Genomic DNA, 21,646 nt, shown 5'->3' with positions numbered 1-21,646 from the left:
CTCAGCAGACTTTCCCACGGTTCTCCACTCGAACCCCCCACCCCCCACCCACCCCCCAAGGAGCACGCGCCACGCGCAGTGAATCTTCTCGCCTCAGCAAAGCTCGTGCCACATTCATTTGGCCCATTTGGGCACGTGGTGTTAAACAAAAGGCGCACTCTGAGCGTCAGCAAGTGGGAAACAGGCGCAAACTTTACAGTTCAGAGAGTCTGAATCAGAAACGCTTCAGGAGCTGGTTCTGGTTCATCAGCTGTTTATCAGCCGTAGACAAGAACCAGCTGGACTCCTAAAATGTGATTAGAAGTGATTAAAGGAGAAAATATAACTGAATCAGATCGGATTAAAGATCAGTCAAACATGAGCGGGGCAGGCAGACGTTCTGCGTCCACACGGTGCAGATTTATCACGTGCTTTAAAGGATGTCGAGACGGTACTCTGTGTGATACAGGCGCGCACGCACGTGCCACACTTGTGTAAACACCGAGAGAGAGAGAGAGAGAGAGAGAGAGAGAGAGAGAGAGAGAGAGAGAGAGAGAGAGAGAGAGCTTACAGTACTTTTATTATTTGGACCGAACCATGACACCTGGACTGAACTATAGGACGCAGGACCAGAAAAGAGTGACCAGAACCGGACTCTTCTTCCGGTCAGGGTAGATCAGTTTTTGCCTCCGGCGGAACCCCCCCGCGTATTTTTTTGGGATGAATCTCTTTCGATTTGATTGAAGCCGCCTCGGCGCGTGCCTCTCAGTCCAACTCCTCCTCCAGGTGGACTCCCTATGCAGCAGCCCTCTCCCTCTTACTCCTCCCCCTGTTATAAAGCAGGAGGAACCGCAGCCGCGTCAGTCCAGAGTTCAGCAGCAGCCTCACAAACACCGACATCTCCCAAGACTCTAGAACCGGGTGTCTTGTGTCACGGGCGGATCCAATTTTTTTATCATTTCTCCCAGAGACATTACTTTTTGGTGCAGGTTGGACTTTACGCATTGCTTGTTAAGACCCGCTGCGCGCTGTCACCTGGAGGCTTCGCCATGGCGCGCGTGCTAGTGCCATGTCTGCTGGTGCTCATCTCAGCTCAGACGGTGAGAATCTCTGGCAGTCCTCTCAGGAGCCCAGCTCACACTTTAGCTCCAGAACCGAGCAGGTCTGCTGAATTTCTGCTGCTGGGTCTTGGTGAGCAGGGAGGTTTGGATGCGTGCGCTTTTACGCGCAGCACGCGGAGCCTTTTCTAGACACTAAATCGGCTTTTAATGGGTTTTGTTATTTCGGAGAATGTTTTATCAATTAATCACAAAGTTACAAACTTTTTTGTCACAATAAAACGTTAATATCGTTATTTCTGCAGCAATTATTAACACGAAAAGTTCCTGACAGAAACTTCTGGTCTCAGCTGATGTTTGAGCGCACTCCCGGTCTCTCACCTCTCTCTGCACCCCCCGCAGACTCTCTCCTCCGGTGTGTTCCAGCTGAAGATCGACTCCTTCACCAGCCCCAGCGGCATCTGTCACTCCCAGTCAGACTGCCAGATCTTTTTCCGCGTGCGCCTCGCGCACTCGCAGAGCGGTATCAGCCCAGAGCCCCAGTACACGTACGGGATCGCGCTCACCGATGTCCTCAGCGCCGACCCCAGCTCCATCTCCCAGAGCGAGCCCATCAGGGTGCCGTTTGCCTTCAAATGGCCGGTAAGTGGCGGAAATCGCAGATTCTTCAGTTTGACTTTCAGACATAAAACAAACAAATGATCGCTGATGATAATTTCCTCATTCTACTCAGGGGACTTTCTACCTGATCACAGAAGTCTGGAACGCGGAGTCTTCAGTTTTGAAGTCCACAGGTAAAAACTGCTGTGGGTGCAGCTCTGCTGTGTGGCCGCAAGGCGGCGACAGAAAAACACATTCAGGTCCAACGCGAAGCCCCCACAGACACCAGAATCCACATCTCTGTAGGAAAATTAGACAGAACACCAATAAATATCATTTAAATAAAATAACAGCAAACGTAGGAAGATATAAATCGATGAAAGTTTTCTTTGTTAATCACAAGTTTTAGATGGATCACAATTTTCTAGAAAATTAAAACAAAACCCAGATTTGATGCAGAACCATTGTTGAAGTTTACAGAGAAGTTAAAACAAACCAGATTTAATTATAAAATCCTCCAGTCAGCTGATTACCTGGTGGTAGGTAAGGGACAGAGGCCGCTGGCGAAGAGAGGGACATGTCCCGGTCCAAAACTTCAACCATCTATTTAAAGAAAACCAACATCTGGTCCCAGACATCAACCACTACAGGATGACCTTTGACCCCTTCAGCAGCTCAGCATCAGAAACCATCAGGGGAACCTCGCATCTTCATCATCATCTTCACAGACAAACTGACACCTTTCACAGGAGGAGGAAACATAATGTGTTCTGGGAACATACGTTCGTCTCATATGGACAGTGGACATGTCTTCTGTCAGAAAAGTCCATGTTTTAGCTTTAGCTGCCTTTGGGACAAAAAAATCTGTATAACTCAAATGTGAGACAGCTCATTCATGATTTTCTTAGAGGAAGATGGAGAAGCCAGCTTTTGTAAATGGGATAGGGGACAACAGAGTCCATGTCGTCCCTTAGATGGGACGGGGGACATCAGGGTCCACCGTCATGTTTAGTCCAAGGTGCCACTGATGCTGAGGATGATGTGAGAGTTTTGGACAGGTGAGATCTTTCCCGGCACCTCCGTGTTGATCCTGATCCTCACGAGTCAGAGCTGCTGTGAACAGACTCAGATTTACCTGATGAGCTGTAGAGGATCTGAAACTTTCTTTAGTGTCTCACTGCATCAAATCAAGCGTGACTAAATAAAACCATCAGCCCTGAAACAAGTTTACGATGTCTAAACACGAACCCATTTTCCCACTTGTCGATCCAGAGAACCAGAACAACCTGATCAGCCGGATGGCGGCCCGTCATCAGCTCCAAGCTGGGGAGACGTGGACCAAGTACATGGGCCTGGACAACCAGAACGAGCTGCGGTTCTCCTACCGCGTGGTGTGCGACGAGCACTACCACGGCCCGTCCTGCTCGGCCCTCTGTCGGCCGCGGAACGACACCTTTGGTCATTACAGATGTGACGGCGAGGGGACCCGCCACTGCCTGGCGGGCTGGAGGGGCGAGTACTGCACGGACCGTGAGTCTCACCGGGGTTTCACCCAAACCTAACCCTTCTTCTACAGCGTGGCTTCACCTCAAGGGTCAGTCACAACTACTGGATGAGCTTCTGTTCTCCTGCAGAAGTGTGACCGCTCCTCCTCCTCCTCCTCTGTTTTCAGCCTGACATGTCTTCAGGGAGGAGGGAGGAGGCGGTTGCAGAATGAGCTTTTTGGTGCCTCATTTTTTTGTGCAGCAGCCTTGACATTGTGAAGTGGAGCAGTTGTCGACGCCGTTGTCGCCCCTGGTGGCTGCAGAAGACAAAAAGTTCTTAAAGCTTCTGTCGTTTCCACTCTGTGTGTGTGTGTGTGTGTGTGTGCGTGTGTGTTTGGCTCTGAGGTCTGTTCCCTTTGTTTTGGGCTCAACAATGGGCCCCCAACTGGCCCCTGGTCGGCCCCTGGCCTGCTACTCTAACAGCGACACGCGCTGAAGCTTAATGTGTGCTGCCTTGCGTGAAAGGAGACGGCATGTGTTGCTTTTGTTGTGCAGGCCAGCTGCTTCGTTCAGCACTTAAGCACTTGCAGGGGAGGCGCGTGCGTGTGTGTGTGTGTGTGTGTGTGTGTGTGTGAGGCCTTGAGAGGGGTGAGGAGGTGTTTTCATTTGTACTCCTTGTGATGCTCTCTCCTCCTTTCTCCCTTTCCCTCTCTTTCTCTTCCCTCCTCCCATCAGCCATCTGTGCAGGAGGCTGTGCCGAGCAGCGTGGCTTCTGCGAGTCGCCCGGCAAGTGCAAGTGTCAGCAGGGCTGGCAGGGCGAGCGCTGTGACGAGTGCGTGCGGCACCCCGGCTGCATCCACGGGACCTGCCAGCTGCCCTGGCAGTGCAACTGTAAGGAGGGATGGGGAGGCCTGTACTGCAACCAAGGTGGGTTTGACCCAGAAACGAGCCGGTCAGTCAGTTTAATGGGCAGGAGGGGGGTTACCAGTGCCGTGACCCACCTGGATGGGAGCAAATGAAAGCATGTAGAGCATATCAAAAACACGGAGAAGGCATGAAAACAGTTATGTTGATTATAACTTTTACTCTCCGTCCCGAGGTCCCATTGAAGACGCGGGGAGATGGGGCTTTCTGTGTGGCTGGCCCTAAGCTGTGGAATGCCCTTCCTCTAAAGCAGGGGTGTCAAACTCACACGGGGCCGAAATGAAACTCTGGGACGGAGTCGAGGGCCAAACTTAATATTTTTTGAAAAAGTGACGGCAAATTTGCACATTTTCTTTATCAATATATATGCAATTTTGAACCTTTAAATTGGGAAACAAACTTATTTCTGCATTAACACTGAATGTGGAATAACCAAATTACACACGAGCAAGTCAGTTTTAAATAAAAGGCATCAGTGGTATTCATCACTTGTGGTACAATCAGCATTTTTAAAATCTATTAAGTCTTTAAATCTTTTCTCACGGGGCAACAACAAAATAAAAATATCATTTTATCTTAAATGAAAATGCAACATCTCACCTGTTAACTTTCATGTTTTGGAGCAGAAAAAGAGCAAAAAACCAACATATTTAAAGCTCAGTTTGCTCCACTGGTTTACTGTGATGCTCACCTGTTCCAGCCAGATACCTGCATCATGGGGCTGATCTGAGCTGAGGAGGAGACTCCTGTTGTTTTGTTCATCTTCATCATAATAATGACAACATTAGATGACAACAGGTGCTCACATAGGTTTGTGCTGATGAACATGTCTGAGCAGCTTGACCACGTTGTTGTGTGTCGGGGAGGAAACACAACCACAGAGTCATGCTGGTTTGAACGTGTCGCTGCTCGCTGGAGTTATATCAGCTCTGTCTGGACGTTAGTTGGAAAACTTTCTCTTTCAGTCGTGAACACATTACTGAGCGGCTAGAATCTCCGTTTCTGGGCTTCAAAGTCAGAAAACAGCTGAGTGAACTCGGCGCTGAGTGAGAGGAGTGTAGTTTGTCCGAGACAGCGGAGCTGCAGACACCGGCAGCAGGCGCTGGAAAAAACACAAAGGAGGGGGCGTGTCGGCTCCGCGCTGACGCTGCAAAGCATCATGGGAGTTGAAGTCTTTGCGGTAAAATCAGCCAGCGGGCCAGTTTTAATATATTTTTGATATTTATCTCGCGGGCCACATAAAAATGCTCCGGGGGCCTTGAGTCTGACATATGTGCTTTAAACGTTAGGGCCTCTACTTCTGTGGCGATTTTCAAAGCAAGACTGAAAACTCACCTTTGTGATCTGGCTTTTAACTAGTCGTGTTTATTATGCCAGTTTGTAGGAATGAAGGGAGTGGGTCTCATCAGTCAGTATGTTACCTGCAGCAGGAAAAAGTTGGGGTGATCTCAGGTTTTCTAGACCTTTTGGTTGCCGTGGTTACCCGTGAAATGCCATCTGTCTGCCAGCTTATATAAATGCAGACTATTTGTAAGGTAGGGCTGGTCGGTTCATTGAATTTTAATCTCAATTATGATCTGGGTTTTGAATAATACAAAAAAACAAGAGGAGCCGGTTATTTGCTCCTCCCCTGCTGTTTCCTCTCGTGCTGCTCCGAGTGGCAAATCAAGCGAACCTCCCACGCAGCTTTGTCAGCTTAGCAACTTTTAAGACCCTTTTGTGTTTGTTTTCCCCAAAAGCACCTGGTGAACAATCTAGAAACATTTCTGATGACCCTTAGCTACTTTCTGTATAACTATGTCATAGAATGGTCCCTGCAGGTTTATTGAAACACCAAACCTCCAGACCGTCGTTCCACACATGAAAGCGAAAGGGACGGATGTGCAGCACGATCATGTTGCATAAACCGACCATTCATAAGCCTCTGTTGGTGGATCTCATTCACTCACAACACCAGTCTGACACTGTTTGTCCCGAGGACATCTATATTTCAGGTCACCGTTGCATTTCCTTTAACTTGTGAGTTTCTGCGTCCCCAGCTCCTTCTCCTTTGCTTAATGAGAGCACAGCTAGCAAATTTTCTGCTGCTTTTAATCCACCCTGTTCTTCTGATAACGACCCAGATCTATAAACTAAGTTTAACGAGCACTGCCTCTCCATTCTGGACAACATCTGTCCTGTCAGAACCAGATCAGTTCCTGCAGTGAGCCCTACTCCCTGGTTTAATGACAGCCTTCGCAGCCTGAAGCGCCAATGCAGAAAAATTGAGCGTTTGTGGAAGAAAACCCATCTCCACGTCCATCTGCTGCACCTAAAGGATCTTCTGACATCCTTTAACTCTGCAGTCAGAGACGCTAGGGTTTCCTATTTCTCCAACCTGGTGTCCCAGAGCAAAGGGAACCCCAAGGTGCTGTTTAACACCATCAGCAGCATCGTGTCTCCTGCCTCTCCTACAGCCTCCATCCACTCTGTTGCAGACTGTGAGAACATTCTGTCTTTCTTTGTGGACAAAGTCAATAAGGTTAGATCTAGCATCTCTCCTTCAGCCTTATCGCTGCCTCTCCCGACTCCAAACAGGCCCATCATCCTAGATAGCTTTGCTCTTGTTTCTTTGCCTGAGTTAACCAAACTAGTTAACTCTATGAAGACCTCTGCATGCCCCCTCCACATCTTACCCTCATCTTTGTTTAAAAGTGCTTTTCAGTCCATCCTCTAATGACCTTCTGACTCACAGTGATGCAGGGGACTGTTCTGTTCTGGTCCTGCTGGACCTGACTGCAGCCTTTGACACTGTTGACCATCACCTGCTACTGGAGAGGCTGAGAGACTGGGTAGGCCTATCAGGATCTGCTCTGGAGTGGTTCTCCTCTTACCTCTCTGAGCGCTCCTTTTCTGTGGCCGTCTCCAAGTTTAGGTCCTCCACCACCTCTCTTACCCATGGTGTCCCACAAGGTTCTGTGCTGGGGTCCCTACTCTTCTTTCTCTTTCTGCTTCCTCTTCAGCACATCCTGAGCTCCTTCAAAGGAATCTCCTACCATCTTTATGCAGATGACATCCAACTGTACATCTCCTTTAAGCCCCATGAGATGTCTAAGCTGCAGCTGTTACACACCTGCTTAGACTCTATCAAAAACCTGCATGGTGGGAGCTTTCTTCAGCTGAATGAAGATAAGACTGAGATCCTCATCTGTGCTCCAGACAAGCTGGTTCCCAAAGTCAGAGACTCTCTTGGTCAGCTTGCTTCTCACACCAAACCTTCTGTCAGGAATCCTGACGTGACCTTTGACCCAGCTCTCACCCTGGATTCTCATGTCAGTTCTCTTGTTCGCTCTTCCTTCTTCCATCTCAGGAACATTGCTAAGCTGAGTCCCATTCTGTTTCGCTCTGAACTTGAGACAGGTATCCCTAGCGATGGGTACCGAATTTGGTACTTTTTAAGGTACCGACCGAATTCCACAGTACCGACTGAGCACCGATTCACGTCATTTGAAACGATGCCTCGTTTCGGTACCCGTCCTTCATAACGGGAACGTGCCTAGACAGCTGCGCATGCGCAAGAGCGTTATGTCGTTGGTCGCTGTGAGCGAGTTGTAAACAGAGCAGCATGGTAGAAAGAACGCACGCTAAAGCTTGGGTCCACTTCACTAAATGTGATGGGTAACTGGGTGATGATGAAACCAGCGACAACGATCTAAGTGAGACATCCTCACATTAATCTGCTCCGGTAGGTAAATAAAATGTTTAAGATAACGTTAGCTTGATATGTTAGCTTCCGTTCCGCTAATGGTGCATTCGCTTTCTCCTCGGAATTCCGAATCTCCGGCTAGAAGAACATGAACGCGCTCTAAAGTTTGGCTTCACTTTACTAAATGCGACGGGTGATTGGGTGAAGATGAAACCAGCGACAACGATCTAAGTGTGAGGCATCATCGTCTTAATCTGCTCCAGCAGTTAAATAAACTGTTTAAGATAACTTTAGCTTGATATGTTAGCTTCCATTGCCACCATTGTTATCAGCTAATGGTGTGTTCGCTTTCTCCTCGGAAATTCTGACTTCCCAGTAGGAAAAATCAAATGAAAAAGGACGGCAAAAGGAATGAAGATACACAGTAAATTTAGTTCACAGTAAAGATGTTTGCTTCAGTTTAATTATCAGCTTATAAAACTACAAGGACGATGTTAAAATACAAACAGTTGTATGTTATTTATCGTGATATTTATCAAATATGGTTATATATTGAGAAAAATATATATTTATTTATAAAAGAGAATTAAAATATTAAACACTCAAAAGTGTCTAAAATTGGTACCGTTAAGTACCGGTGTCGATTCCTAGGTACCGGGAATTAGTACTGGATCGATTCAAATGTCAAAGGTACCCATCCCTAGTTATCCACACCTTCATCTCCTCACACTTAGACTAGGTTCTGTTACCAAGTCCTACTGGTTGTGCAGAGCACCAGGCTAAAGGTCAAAGGTGACGGATCATATGCTGCTGTGGCTCCCAGACTCTGGACCTCTTTCCCCTTGAGCCTGAGATCAGTGGACTCAGTGGTCTCCTTTAAAAAGGAGCTGAAGACTCACCTGTTCAGGCTTTGGTGGGACCTTCATCACCACCCTCTCCCATTCCGCCTTTCCCGGGATCCACTGATTTCCCTCTTTCTTATTAATTTTCTCTCTCTCTCTCTCTCTCTCTCTCTCTCTCTCTCTCTCTCTCTCTCTCTCTCTCTCTCTCTCTCTCTCTCTCTCTCTATCTCTCTTTCTCTCTCTCTCTTTCTCTCTCTCTCTCTCTCTCTCTCTCTCTCTCCCCCTTTCCTTACATTTTTAATCACAATTTTTATTTTTTGCCGTTTTAAACATATTTTTTAAGAATTAAAAAAAGTTTTTATATTTAAAAGTTTTTGCTTTGAAGCACCTCGTGATTTTTATCTTGAGGGGCGCAAAATAAAACATTGTTTTCTTTCTTTCTAAACAAATTCAACATACAGACAGCCATATCTGAACTGTGTTTATATCTTGTCCGGGCTGCAAACTCTCATGCAGTGAGTGTGAGACACACATTTGACTGTCTTCTTGTGCACCTCCAATATATCAGGCAGGGATACAATAACTGTACACACTCTCCTAACATCGCTGGACTGGAATAAATAATTGTTATGCAGCAGGTTGTGGAAGTTCACAACAACACAAATGTTGAAGTTTTCCTCTTTTTTATGTTACAAATGTTTGGACTGCATAGCTCTCTTTGTTATCAGTATTTGGAATATTTGTAATATTAACTTTAACACAAGATCATGTTAAATAATTGAGATCTCAATTTCTAAATAATCGTGGTTATCATTTTTGCCATAGTCGATCTGCCCTATCATAAGTTCCTTAGCGTTCTCCGTTTCCAAAAGAAGGTGGTGTGTAGGAGCGGCGGGATCTGATCCCAAATCACTTGAGCACATTTCTAGGAACAGTGATTCATAAAACGGGTATTGTGTGCGGCTGGCTGTGTGTTCGCGGTGCTTCATCGGTCGGAAAACGACTTCGCCAATTTGTTTTGCTGAGCTGAAGAAGTGTTTTAGTGAGTATTCTATGCAAAGTAGGGATGTCCAATATTAGCGGTCTACCAATAATGCCATAAAAATTAAATATTGCAAAATATTGGTCATCAGTTTCTAGTGTTTTAAAGGGACTTTACGGAGTTTTGAATTTTTATGCTCGTGATTGCCCCCTCAGGCCAAATGCGTAGCGGCAGCTTCAATAGTAGGCTCGTGCACGAGGCGCGCATGCTGTACGTGCACACTCCTTAACAAAAATAACAGCTGAGACAGTCCCGTGTGTGTGTGTGTGTGTGTGTGTGTGTGTGGCCCGGAGGACAGAGGACAGGAGAACGTGCAGCTAATTAATTAAATAATGTGGTTCTGTACCTTTCTCTTCAGCACAGCCGACAAAGGTTTATGATGGGTCAGTCCTCCTGCATGCTCAGATCATTCCCTTCCCTTGCTTGAAAAATTGTTCCAAAATGAAAGTTGAACCCACATCTTTTTTATCTGTGAATGCAATGCCGTTCGGCGAGTCTCAAATAAAAATTTGGGCATCTTACTGTAAAAAAAATATACCATTAATGTAAAAAAGAAACTCTAAATGAACTATGTTCACATCCAGAATCAAACCCAGGTCTTCTACACAAAAGCCTGCAGTCTCATTAGACGAGCTAAACCACCAGTGATGTCTTCTGTATCTGTAACATTTATATCCTTGATGACAGCTGAAACAACGTTCAAAGAACGGTTCGGAGGGCGATGCCTGAGCGTGAACGCGCATAAAGCAGCCTGCTCGACCCGAGCATCTCTCTTTTTCTGTGATTTTACAGAAAAACAGGCAATCACAGTAAAAATGCCAGGGCTCATTCTACAGGACCAGGGCATTGCAGGAGAATGTATGAAGAAGACATTTATTATTTCTATACATGTTTTGGCTGTCAATCTTCCATAATGCCCCTTTAAAGACATGACCTGTACATACCATAAACATTATATACATCAAACTCTTCAGCTACTTCTCCACTCCATCAAAACGTCAAAATATGACAGACCTGAAGTATTTGAGACAAACGACTAAAACAAAAACAAAGCCTGTTTTTCTTATCCGAAGACTTTTATAAATGTTTATTTTTTTAATACAGAAAAAGTAAGAATGAACTAATAAACATATCTTAGCATCACGGTCAAGGAGAATGAGATTCAGCTGCTGTTGGAGACAAAATGAACATGGCACTTTTCCAATGACTCACTAAAATTGAAGTAGTAGTCATTTTGCACAGAACATGTTTAAAACGTATGCATGAAATGAGATATGTGATTTTAGTAAAGTAAAATATTTAAAGGGGCATTATGGAAGTTTGACAGCCAAAACATGTATAGAAATAATAAATGTCTTCTTCATACATTCTCCTGCAACGCCCTGGTCCTGTAGAATGAGCCCTGGCATTTTTACTGTGATTGCCTGTTTTTCTGTAAAATCACAGAAAAAGAGAGATGCTCGGGTCGAGCAGGCTGCTTCATGCGCGTTCACGCTCAGGCATCGCCCGTAGCATTTGCTATCCGTAGCTTTAGCAGCAGAGAGAGAGGCAGTGCCACTTTGTCGCTGTTCCGAACGCCTAGTGACAAAGCTAGCTACATTTCTGAGGACCCTTAGCTACTTTCTGTAGAACTTTCTTCTAGATATTTCCTGCTAATTAGCAACAAAATAGCCATTTTCACTCCGAACCGTTCTTTGAACGTTGTTTCAGCTGTCATCAAGGATATAAATGTTACAGATACAAAAGATGTCACTGGTGCTTTAGCTCACCCAGTAAGACGGTGGACTCCTGTGCAGAAGATCCGGGTTTGATTCTGGGTGTGAACATAGTTTATTTAGAGTTTCTTTTTTACATTAATGGTATATTTTTACAGTAAGATGCCCAAATTTTTATTTGAGACTCGCCGAACGGCATTGAATTCACAGATAAAAAAGATGTGGGTTCAACTTTCATTTTGGAACAATTTTTCAAGCAAGGGAAGGGAATGATCTGAGCATGCAGGAGGACTGACCCATCATAAACCTTTGTCGGCTGTGCTGAAGAGAAAGCTACAGAACCACATTATTTAATTAGCTGCATGTTCTCCTGTCCTCTGCCCTCCGGGCCACACACACACACACACACACACACACACACACACACACACACACACACACACACACACACACACACGGGACTGTCTCAGCTGTTATTTTTTTTAAGGAGTGTGCACGTACAGCATGCACGCCTCGTGCACGAGCCTGCCATTGAAGCTGTCATCACGTTTTTGGCCTGAGGGGGCAATCGCGAGCATAAAAATTCAAAGTCCGTAAAGTCCCTTTAAATTTTTATTTTTTTGTAAGGGGACACCCTGCACACATCGGTATCAGAAATAAGGAGTCCGACAGTATCAGTAAACTGGATATCGGTAACAAAACCAATAACAAGCATCCCTGATGCAACGCTTTAGAAAAAAGGTCTCTGATTACAGTTCAAGATGGGGAATTTTCTATACCTGCCAACTGATGATGTCGCTCTCTTACATGCAAACGTTGGTGTGTGTCTTCTTCCACCTGCTCTGTCTCTCACTGCTGTAGGACTGATGATGTCTTCTCTGAGTCCAGAGAATCCACAGTCCAACTCCCACTGGGTTCCATCACATCCAAACAGGAAGTGAAGGTTGTTTTTAACTCTTCACGTCTCCTCCATCATACCCAGAAGAAACATCAACATTTAGGTCTGACGAGATGGTTCCACCTCAGATCAGGATATGTATCCGTCACAACTGTGTGTAGTTTCTAGAAAGTGTTTGGGACTGAAGCGTTCTGCTTTAATGAGAGGATCGTTAATTGAAACCGAACCTGAATAATTTAATAGCTTCAAAGCTAAAACGCCACAGAAAAAGTGATTTGCGGTGAAATTTAGAGGCAAAAATTCCTGCATCTAATAAATTGATGTTTAATATTTTAACTGTCAGGTCAGCAGCTTGATAGAGCAGTTGTTGTTCCAGCCAGTCACCCTAAACCAGCAGTAAACAATAGGCAGCCCCCAGTCCTCGGGGTAGCGGGGTGGCCCTCGGACCTTTTTGTTTGAGTACCCCGCCCTAAACCTTTTACAATCAGTGAAATTCACCATTCTTAAATATAATTTAATCTGAAACTATAAAGTCAGCCTGCTCTGGAGACCTTGTTACCATGACGATCCATCTCCCGTCAGCCCTCTGTCATACAGCCATGTGGTCTTACAGTCTAAAATCTAGATATAGTTTGTTTGTAGTTTTTAAAGTTTAAAGCAGATTGTTGTCAGCAAATCTTTGTAAAGACAGAATTCAGTTAGATGTTAAAAACTAACAAGTCTCATTACTGTGGTGGAGTTCTGTCCTCTTCTTCACAGAACCTTCTGCTTTCAGCCACACTGGAGGGTTTTCCAGCATAAACAGTTAAGGCCTGAAGCAGCAAAGCAGTTTCATACAGGGATCAGGTCAAGTAGAATTAATAATATTACAAGATTCAACATCTTTTCATTGTGACTGCACATGTAACAAAATTGAATTTGTGCTCACTAAAGAGAGTTCATGTAAGGAGTTGGTAAATGTAAGTAAAATAAAACAACAGGGCTAAAATAGTCACGCACGCACACACACACACACACACACACACACACACACACACACACACACACACACACACACACACACTCTCAGGGACTCTACAACACTTTACACAGCAACCATTCACACACACATTCACAGCTGGGGCACACTGACAGAGGCGGCCACAAAATCGATGCAACTGATCCTTCTGACCACCGTCTGCAGCCAAGGAGGACTGACCTTTTCCAAGGACTGACTCGGACAAAACCTGGGCTGGAAATGAGAACCCACGGGTTACAGGTAAACTCCTTACTCCAGAGCCACCACGAACAGTTGTAGTAATCAGTTTGTGGTCTAATGAGAATTAATCAGATCAGTCAGTGAGCAGGCCTGGTGTTATCAGGTTGGGTAGTGAACAAGACTGGTAGTGATTCGTTCAATTAGTAATCAGGTCAGACAGATATCTAGTCTACAAGTCACTAGGTCTGTTAGTGATCAGGTTTGGTCAAGTAGTGATGCATTCTGGGAAGTGATCAAGTCAGGTTTTGATCAGACCTGGGTGTGATCTGGTCAGGTAGTTATCAGGGATTATATTGATCAGGTCTAGGTAGTGATCAGTTCTGGGTGAGATCAGTTACCGTAAATCCTCTAATACAGGTCCAGGCCTGTATTTGACTCAAGCTCATCAAGCTCCAGGCCTTTATTGGAAGGAGGACCAGAATTAAAGGCAGGCCTCAATTTCTATTTGAGCAAAATGAACTAATGGTTCGCTGGAGTTTTTGACAATTAAAATTGCGCCCACATTTTCAAAGTTAAACACATTTCTCTTAACAACGGTAGTTTCTGCTTCAGCCCTCTCCCCCCTCCCTCTGTGCAGCAGCCGCAAACTCACTGATGCGCCTGCAGCCTCTCGGAGTTCCTGCTGCTCTAAACATTAAAATAATTATTTCATTTTCTGTTCCTCACTTCTGATTACCTTCAGTGGTGTCTGTTTGTTGCAACCAGCAGGTACAAAACTAACTTGTTTTTATTTGACTATTTTTCTGTCCTGCCTGTTTATTATCTTCCTGCATCTCCTCTCAATCCTAAAGAGAAACTGCTACCTGGGTTCATATATATTCACCTCATGAGTTACCTTTGAACTGCAGTTCTAAAAGATCTACCGACCGCAAAAACAGCAGAGTGCGCGCCGGCCACATCAGTGATCAGTGCGTCACAGAGGACAAAACAGGTGATGCACCCCGATCCACAGCAGCGAAACGCATCAGGCACAAATAAAAGACAGAAAACATAAACGGAAATGAGCCGACATGAACGATTGCGTGTTAAATTAGTTTTTGAGGTGGCGACACCTGATTTGATAATGTTACTGTGGCCGTGCTCAGGAAGCAGATGTCTGGAGCGCATCAACAATCAGAGCTTTGCATGCGCAAGCTGGTTAAGGTTAGGATGGGGGTGAGGGGAATGTTAAATTGCAAGAGGGAAAACGTCACAATTTGGTTAAATGTCCATTTCACGGCGGGTGTCATTACCGACGCTCTGGCACAGCGCGTTGCCTCCCGACGCGCAGGAGCTTGTCACCTGCTGACAGCAGGCTGCTGTCTTTTCCGAGGACTGCATCTTGCCAGTCATTATCACGTGACAGCGACTAGTCGATGACAGGCATAAAAAGTCACTATAGAGCGGTGAAGTCGACTAGTGACTAGTTCATACAACCCCTACTGCTCCCCAGAGTGTTCTGCAGCATAATCAGCACGTTCTCTTTGAACTTGATATAAAATTTTCGCCTCCTCTTTGTCTCCGCACGGTTAAAGTTACCCTCGCGGTCTATCACTGGCAAATCAAAAGTGAGACGGATGACACAACCGCCCCCGTACTTGCTTGTTACCACATTCCACCCGGCCACAATAAAAAACCGGCCATTATTCACCTCCGCCGACTCCGACACCGGCCAAAATGTCATACCCGGCCGTTAATTGAATACAGGCCAATATTAGAGGATTTACGGTAAATTAGAAATCATGGTTGGCACTGATGAGGTCTGATTGTAATCTAGTCTTGTAGGGATTAGATCTGGGAAGTGATTATTTCTGGTTCTATTCAGTTCTTGTTAGTGAAAAGGTCAGGTAGTTATCAGGTCAGGTAGTAATCAGTTCCAGTAGTAATCAGGTCTGGTAGTAATAAAGTCTAGTAGTGACTAGATCTAGTAGTAATAAGGTCTGGGTGTGGTGAGATCAGTTAGTGTTCAGGTATTGTCGTCATCTTTTTTTTTGTTATAAGGTGTGTGTGTGTGTGTGTGTGTGTGTGTGGGGGGGGGGTGTTCTGTTAGTAATCAAGTCTGGTATTGATCAACTCTGTACATGAATTAGGTCTGAGAAATGATAAACTCTAGTCAGTAGATCTGAAAGTTATCAGGTCTGGTAGTGACTAGGTCTGGTAGCGTCTAGGTCTGGTACTAATCAGGTCTGGTAGTGACTAGGTCTGGTAGCGTCTAGGTCTGGTACTAATCAGGTCTGGTAGTGACTAGGTCTGGTAGCGTCTAGGTCTGGTACTAATCAGGTCTGGTAGTGACTAGGTCAGATAGTAATCATGTTGAGTAGTAATCAGATCTAGTAATAATCAGGTCTAGTAATAATCAGTTCTAATCACATAATCCTAACCCTCTAATCACTAAGGTGTTTGTAGAGAACAGATCTTGGTAGTGATCAGGCCTTGGTGTGATCAGGTCTGATCAGGCCTGGTGGGGATGGGGTCTGATTGTGCATGCAGTTTAGTCAGTAGATCTGAATGTTATCAGATCTGGTATTAATCAGGTCTGGTAGTAATTATGTCTGGTAGTAATTATGTCTAGTAGTTACTAGGTCTAGTAGTAATCAGTTCTAGTAGTAATCACGTCTGGTATTAATCAGGTCTAGTGGTGAATTGGTCTGGTGGTAATAATGTCTAGTAGTGACTAGGTCTAATAGTAATCATGTCCATGAATAATCAGCTCTAGTAGTAATCAGGTCTGGCAGTAATCAGGTCTAGTAGTAATCAGTTCTAGTAGTAATCAGGTCTAGTAGTAATCAGGTCTAGTAGTAATCAGTTCTAGTAGTAATCAGGTCTGGTGGTAATCATATCTAGTAGTTACTAGGTCTAGTAGTAATCAGGTCTGGTATTAATCAGGTCTGGTATTAATCAGGTCTGGTAGTAACTATGTCTAGTTATTACTAGGTCTAGTAGTAATCAGGTCTGGTAGTAATCAGGTCTTATGGTGACTTGGTCTGGTGGTAATCATGTCTAGTAGTGACTAACTCTAGTAGTAATCAGGTCTGGCAGTAATCAGGTCTAGTGGTGACATGGTCTGGTAGTAATCAGGTCTAGTGGTGACTTCGTCTGGTAGTAATCATGTCTAGTAGTAATTAGTTCTAATAGTAATCAGGTGTGGTAGTAATAAAGTCTAGTAGTGACTAGATCTAGTAGTAATCAGGTCTGGGTGTGGTCAGATAAGTTAGTGTTCAGGTATTGTAGTCATATTTTCTTTTGTTGTAAGGTAGGGGTGTACCAGGTCTGTTAGTAATCAAGTCTGGTATTGATCAACTCTGTAAAGGAATTAGGTCTGAGCAATGATAAACTTTAGTCAGTAGATCTGAAAGTTATCAGGTCTGGTATAATCAGGTCTAGTAGTGACTAGGTCTGGTAGTAATCAGGTCTAGTAGTTATCAGTTTTAGATGGGTACCTTTGACATTTGAATCGATCCGGTACTAATTCCCGGTACCTACGAATCGATACTGGTACTTAACGGTACCAATTTTAGATACTTTTGAGTGTTTAATATTTTAATTCTTTTTTATAATTAAATATATATTTTTCTCAATGTATAACCATATTTGATAAATATCACGATAAATAACATTCAACTGTTTGTATTTTAACATCGTCCTTGTAGTTTTATTAGCTGATAATTAAACTGAAGCAAACGTCTTTACTGTGAACTAAATTTACTGTGTATCTTCATTCCTTTTACCGTCCTTTTTCATTTGATTTTTCCTGCTGTTATTTCTAGGCTTGACTACTGCAACTCTCTATATGCAGGGTTGTGTCAGTCAACACTGCGTCGCCTACAGGTTGTGCAGAACAGCGCTGCCAGGTTCCTGACTGGGACCAGGAAACGGGACCACATCAGTCCAGTTCTGGCCTCCCTGCACTGGCTTCCGATTTCCTATCGCTCACAATTCAAAATACTCGTCTTTGTTTATCATTTCTTCCAGGGTGGTGGTCCCCCCAATCTGGCCACACTCCTGAACAGACATTCCCCATCACGCGCTCTGCGCTCCTCTGACCAAGGCCTGCTCGCTGTCCCTCGGTCTAGGTGTCGTACCCGTGGGGACCGGGCTTTCTCAGTCCTAGCACCGTTACTCTGGAACCAGTTGCCACTAGGGCCTGCACGAGTTTATTTTTTTTAAAGTCGACAGTCAAGTAATGAAAGTCGAGTCGACTTCGACTAGTCGTTGATGACGTCATACGCCAGAAGCGGAGGCCGGGGGGGGGGGGGGGGGGGGGGGGGTCGGTTGGTAGGTTCGCTGGAGTTTTTGACAATTAAAATTGCGCCCACATTTTCTAAGTTAACACATCTCTTTTAACAACGGTACTTTCTGCTTCCTACTTCAGCCATCTCCCCCCTCCCCCTGCGCAGCGGCCGCAAACTCACTGATGCGCCTGCAGCCTCTCGGAGTTCCTGCTGCTCTAAACATTAAAATAATTATTTCATTTTCTGTTCCTCACTTCTGATTACCTTCAATGGTGTCTGTTTGTTGCAACCAGCAGGTACAAAAACTAACTTGTTTTTATTTGACTATTTTTCTGTTCTGTCTGTTTATTATCTTCCTGCATCTCCTCTCAATACTAAAGAGAAACTGCTACCTGGGTTCATATATATTCACCTCATGAGTTACCTTTGAACTGCAGTTCTAAAAGATCTACCGACCGCAAAAACAGCGGAGTGCCGCTGCTCGCCGGCCGACTACAACGGGACCGTTTTTGCTGCGGAGTTCATGCCGGAGCGGAGCGGAGTGGAGATAGTGGAATCTTGGGGGTGCGTCACCGGAGGACAACAGCTGAAGAGCCTCGCTCCGCAGCAGCGAAACGCACCAGGCACAAATAACAGACAGAAAACATGAAATGAAATGAGCCGACATGAACGATCGCGTGTTTAATTTGTTTTTGAGGTGGTGACATCAGCTGATTTGGCGGTGCTCAGGACGCAATGTCTGGAGCGCACGTCAATGATCAGAGCTTTGCATGCGCAAACTGGTTAAGATTAGGATGGGGGTGAGGGGAAGGTTAAATTGCAAGAGGGAAAAGGTCACAGTTTGGTTAAATGTCCGTTTTACCGCCGGTGTCAGTACCGCACAGCGTGTCGCCTCCGCCTCGATCCAGACGCGCAGGGGCTCATCACCTGCTGTCTTTTCCGAGGACTGCATCTTGTCAGTCATTATCACGTGACAGCGACTAGTCGATGACAGGCATAAAAAGTCACTACAGAGCCGTGAAGTCGACTAGTCGACTATTTCGTACAACCCCTAGTTGCCACCCTCAGTTAGGCTGTCCCCTTCTCTGCCAGTCTTTAAGAATCACCTAAAAACACACCTCCTCCGCTTGGCGTTTCCAGAACATGTTTGATTTTGGCCCTCTTTTATGTTGAATCCATTCCACAGTTTTCATTGGTACACTCAATCCATATGTGTTTCACACATTTGTCCTTTACCGGACTGTTTCATCTATCTTGTAATTTCCATTTTGTACTTTGTAACTTGTATTTCTTTTATTGTTGATTTATTCAATATATTTACTTAACTGTACCATGTTCAGCGCTTTGGGCTTCCTGACAGGGTTGCGGAAGGCGCTTTATAAATAAAGCTTTGATTGATTTGATTGATTGATACTGGGAAGTTAGAATTTCCGAGGAGAAAGCGAACGCGCCATTAGCTAATAACAATGGTGGCATAGGAAGCAAACATATCAAGCTAGCGTTATCTTAAACAGTTTATTTAGCTGCTGGAGCAGATTAAAACGATGATGCCTCACACTTAAATCACTGTCACTGGTTTCATCTTCTCCCAATCACCCGTCGCATTTAGTAAAGTGAAGCCAAACTTTAGAGCGCGTTCATGTTCTTCTAGTCGGAATTTCGGAGTTCCGAGGAGAAAGCGAACGCACCGTTAGCGGAACGAAAGCTAACATATCAAGCTAACGTTATCTTAAACATTATATTTACCTACCGGAGCAGATTAAGATGAGGATGTCTCACTTAGATCGTTGTCGCTGGTTTCATCATCACCCAGTTACCCATCACATTTAGTGAAGTGGACCCAAGCTTTAGCGTGCGTTCTTTCTACCATGCTGCTCTGTTTACAACTTGCTCGCAGCGACCGATGTAACGCTTTTGCGCATGCGCAGCTGTCTAGGCAAGTTCTCGTTGCGAAGGACGGTACCGAAACGAGGCACCGTTTCAAATGACGTGAGTCGGTGCTCGGTTGGTACTGTGGAATTCGGTCGGTACCTTAAAAAGTACCAAATTCGGTACCCATCCCTAGTTTTAGTAATAATCAGCTCTGGTAGTAACCAGTACTGGTAGTAATCAGCTCTGGTAGTAATCAATTCTAGTAAAAATCTGATCTGGTAGTAATCTCGTCTAGTAGTAATAAGGTCTAGTGGTGAGTTGGTCTGGTAGCAATCAGGTCTAGTGGTGACTTGGTTTGGTAGTAATCATGTCTAGTAGTAATTAGTTCTAATAGTAATCAGGTGTGGTAGTAATAAAGTTTAGTAGTGACTAGATCTCGTAGTAATCAGGTCTGGGTGTGGTCAGATCAGTTAGTATTCAGGTATTGTAGTCATATTTTCTTTTGTTATAAGGTAGGGGGGTGGGGTTGGGGGGGTACCAGGTCTGTTGGTAATCAAGTCTGGCATTGATCAACGCTGTACAGAAATTAGGTCTGAGAAATGATAAACTCTAGACAGTAGATCTGAAAGTTATCCGGTCAGGTAGTAATCAGTTTTAGTAATAATTAGCTCTAGTACTAACCAGGGGTCTCATTAATCAAACATGGCGTGGAATCCTTACTAAAACGTACTTAAGCTCAGCAAAAAAAAAGTACTTAAGCCAAGTAGGTTTGTGATCTATCAAACATGGAGTACACACAGCTGCACGCAATCTCCACTTCATAAATCAGAGACTAACGAGAATGTTTCTCAGCTGCATTTTAGTCACATCCCGCCCTCACTACGCCCACTTACTGCCATAAATGGTCAATGCAAAGTGCCTTGTGGATCTCATGCATATACATAAGCCGGCTGTTGCAGCGCTCCGCCAATGACATGGCGAGCGTAGATCAAGGCAGATCAAGGAAGCACAATTTCACAGAAGCAGAAGTTGAGGTACTTGTGGGTGCGGTGGAGAAATGACAGGAAGTGCTTTCGCAAAACAAATACGAGCAAATCCATCGAGTGGCACAGCGTTGCTTGAACCGCCAATGTTGGGTTCTTCTGAGAGATCTGTGGCGGATATTAAAAAAAATGGTCCAATCGGGATTCGATCCCCAGACTTCCAGGTGAAAGTCATGTACACTAACCAGTCAGCCAAACAGAGATCTCCCCTGCACAAGTAGCCAGGGCGCATAATTAATGGGGTCACAGCGACAGGACACACACTGTCACAGACGCATGATGTTCTGTCTCAATCTGTCCCCCTGCTGATATTCTGTATTCCGTATTCTGCACTTCAGGCTGTGTGTGTGTGTGTGTGTGTGTGTGTGTGTGGGGGGGGGGGGGGTCTTGTTCTGTGTGAAAACGAAGCAGTACAAGTGATAATGCTGCAGGATTTCATAATTTTATCCTTCTCAGCAGCAGTACTGCAGGTGCTCTCCATGTCCAGCATGTGTGTAAGCCAGGTCCTTAGTCACCTTAAAGTTGCACACATTTTTCCGTTAAGTTTTCTTTCATAAATCCCAAAGTTTGCGTGGAAAGTTGCTTACGCAGTTTTCCAACCCCGTTTCGTACGTAAGCAAGCTTGATAAATGAGGCTGTTAGTAATCAGTTCTAGTAGTAACCTGGTCTAGTAGTGATGAGGTCTGGTAGTAATCTGATCTGGTAGTAACCTGGTCTAGTAGTGATGAGGTCTGGTAGTAATCAGGTCCAGTCTTAATCAGTTTTAGTAATAATCAGCTCTGGTATTAACCAGTTCTGGTAGTAATCAGCTCTGGTAGTAATCAGTTTTAGTAATCAGTTCTGGAAGTAATCAGGTCTAGTAATGTCTAGGTCTGGTAGTAATCAGATGTGGTATTAATTGGGTCTAGCAGTAATCAGTTTTAGTAGTAATCAAGTCTGGTAGTAACCAGGTCTAGTAGTTACTAGGTCTGGTGCCAATCTTGTCTAGTAGTAAACAGTTCTAGTAGTAATCAGGTCTAGTAGTGACTAGGTCTG

At 44.8% G+C, this 21,646-nt stretch overlaps 1 protein-coding gene across 2 annotated transcripts in view; it reads left to right on the top strand.

Moving 5' to 3' along the window:
- The first annotated feature begins 761 nt into the window (after positions 1–761).
- Positions 762–21,646, top strand: part of dlc (deltaC) — a 127,281-nt gene continuing 106,396 nt past the window's right edge. For both annotated transcript variants that reach the window (XM_054742331.1, XM_054742330.2), the window contains exons 1-5: positions 762–1,079; positions 1,440–1,679; positions 1,771–1,831; positions 2,910–3,167; positions 3,857–4,048. In XM_054742331.1, the coding sequence (XP_054598306.1) occupies positions 777–1,079; positions 1,440–1,679; positions 1,771–1,831; positions 2,910–3,167; positions 3,857–4,048 (1,054 nt within the window). In that variant the 5' untranslated portion in view covers positions 762–776. The remainder of the gene's footprint in view (positions 1,080–1,439; positions 1,680–1,770; positions 1,832–2,909; positions 3,168–3,856; positions 4,049–21,646) is intronic.

This window comes from Nothobranchius furzeri, chromosome 13 (genome assembly GCF_043380555.1).
Source record: "Nothobranchius furzeri strain GRZ-AD chromosome 13, NfurGRZ-RIMD1, whole genome shotgun sequence".
NCBI lineage: Eukaryota > Metazoa > Chordata > Actinopteri > Cyprinodontiformes > Nothobranchiidae > Nothobranchius > Nothobranchius furzeri.
This window is presented reverse-complemented; position numbering and strand designations above follow the sequence as displayed.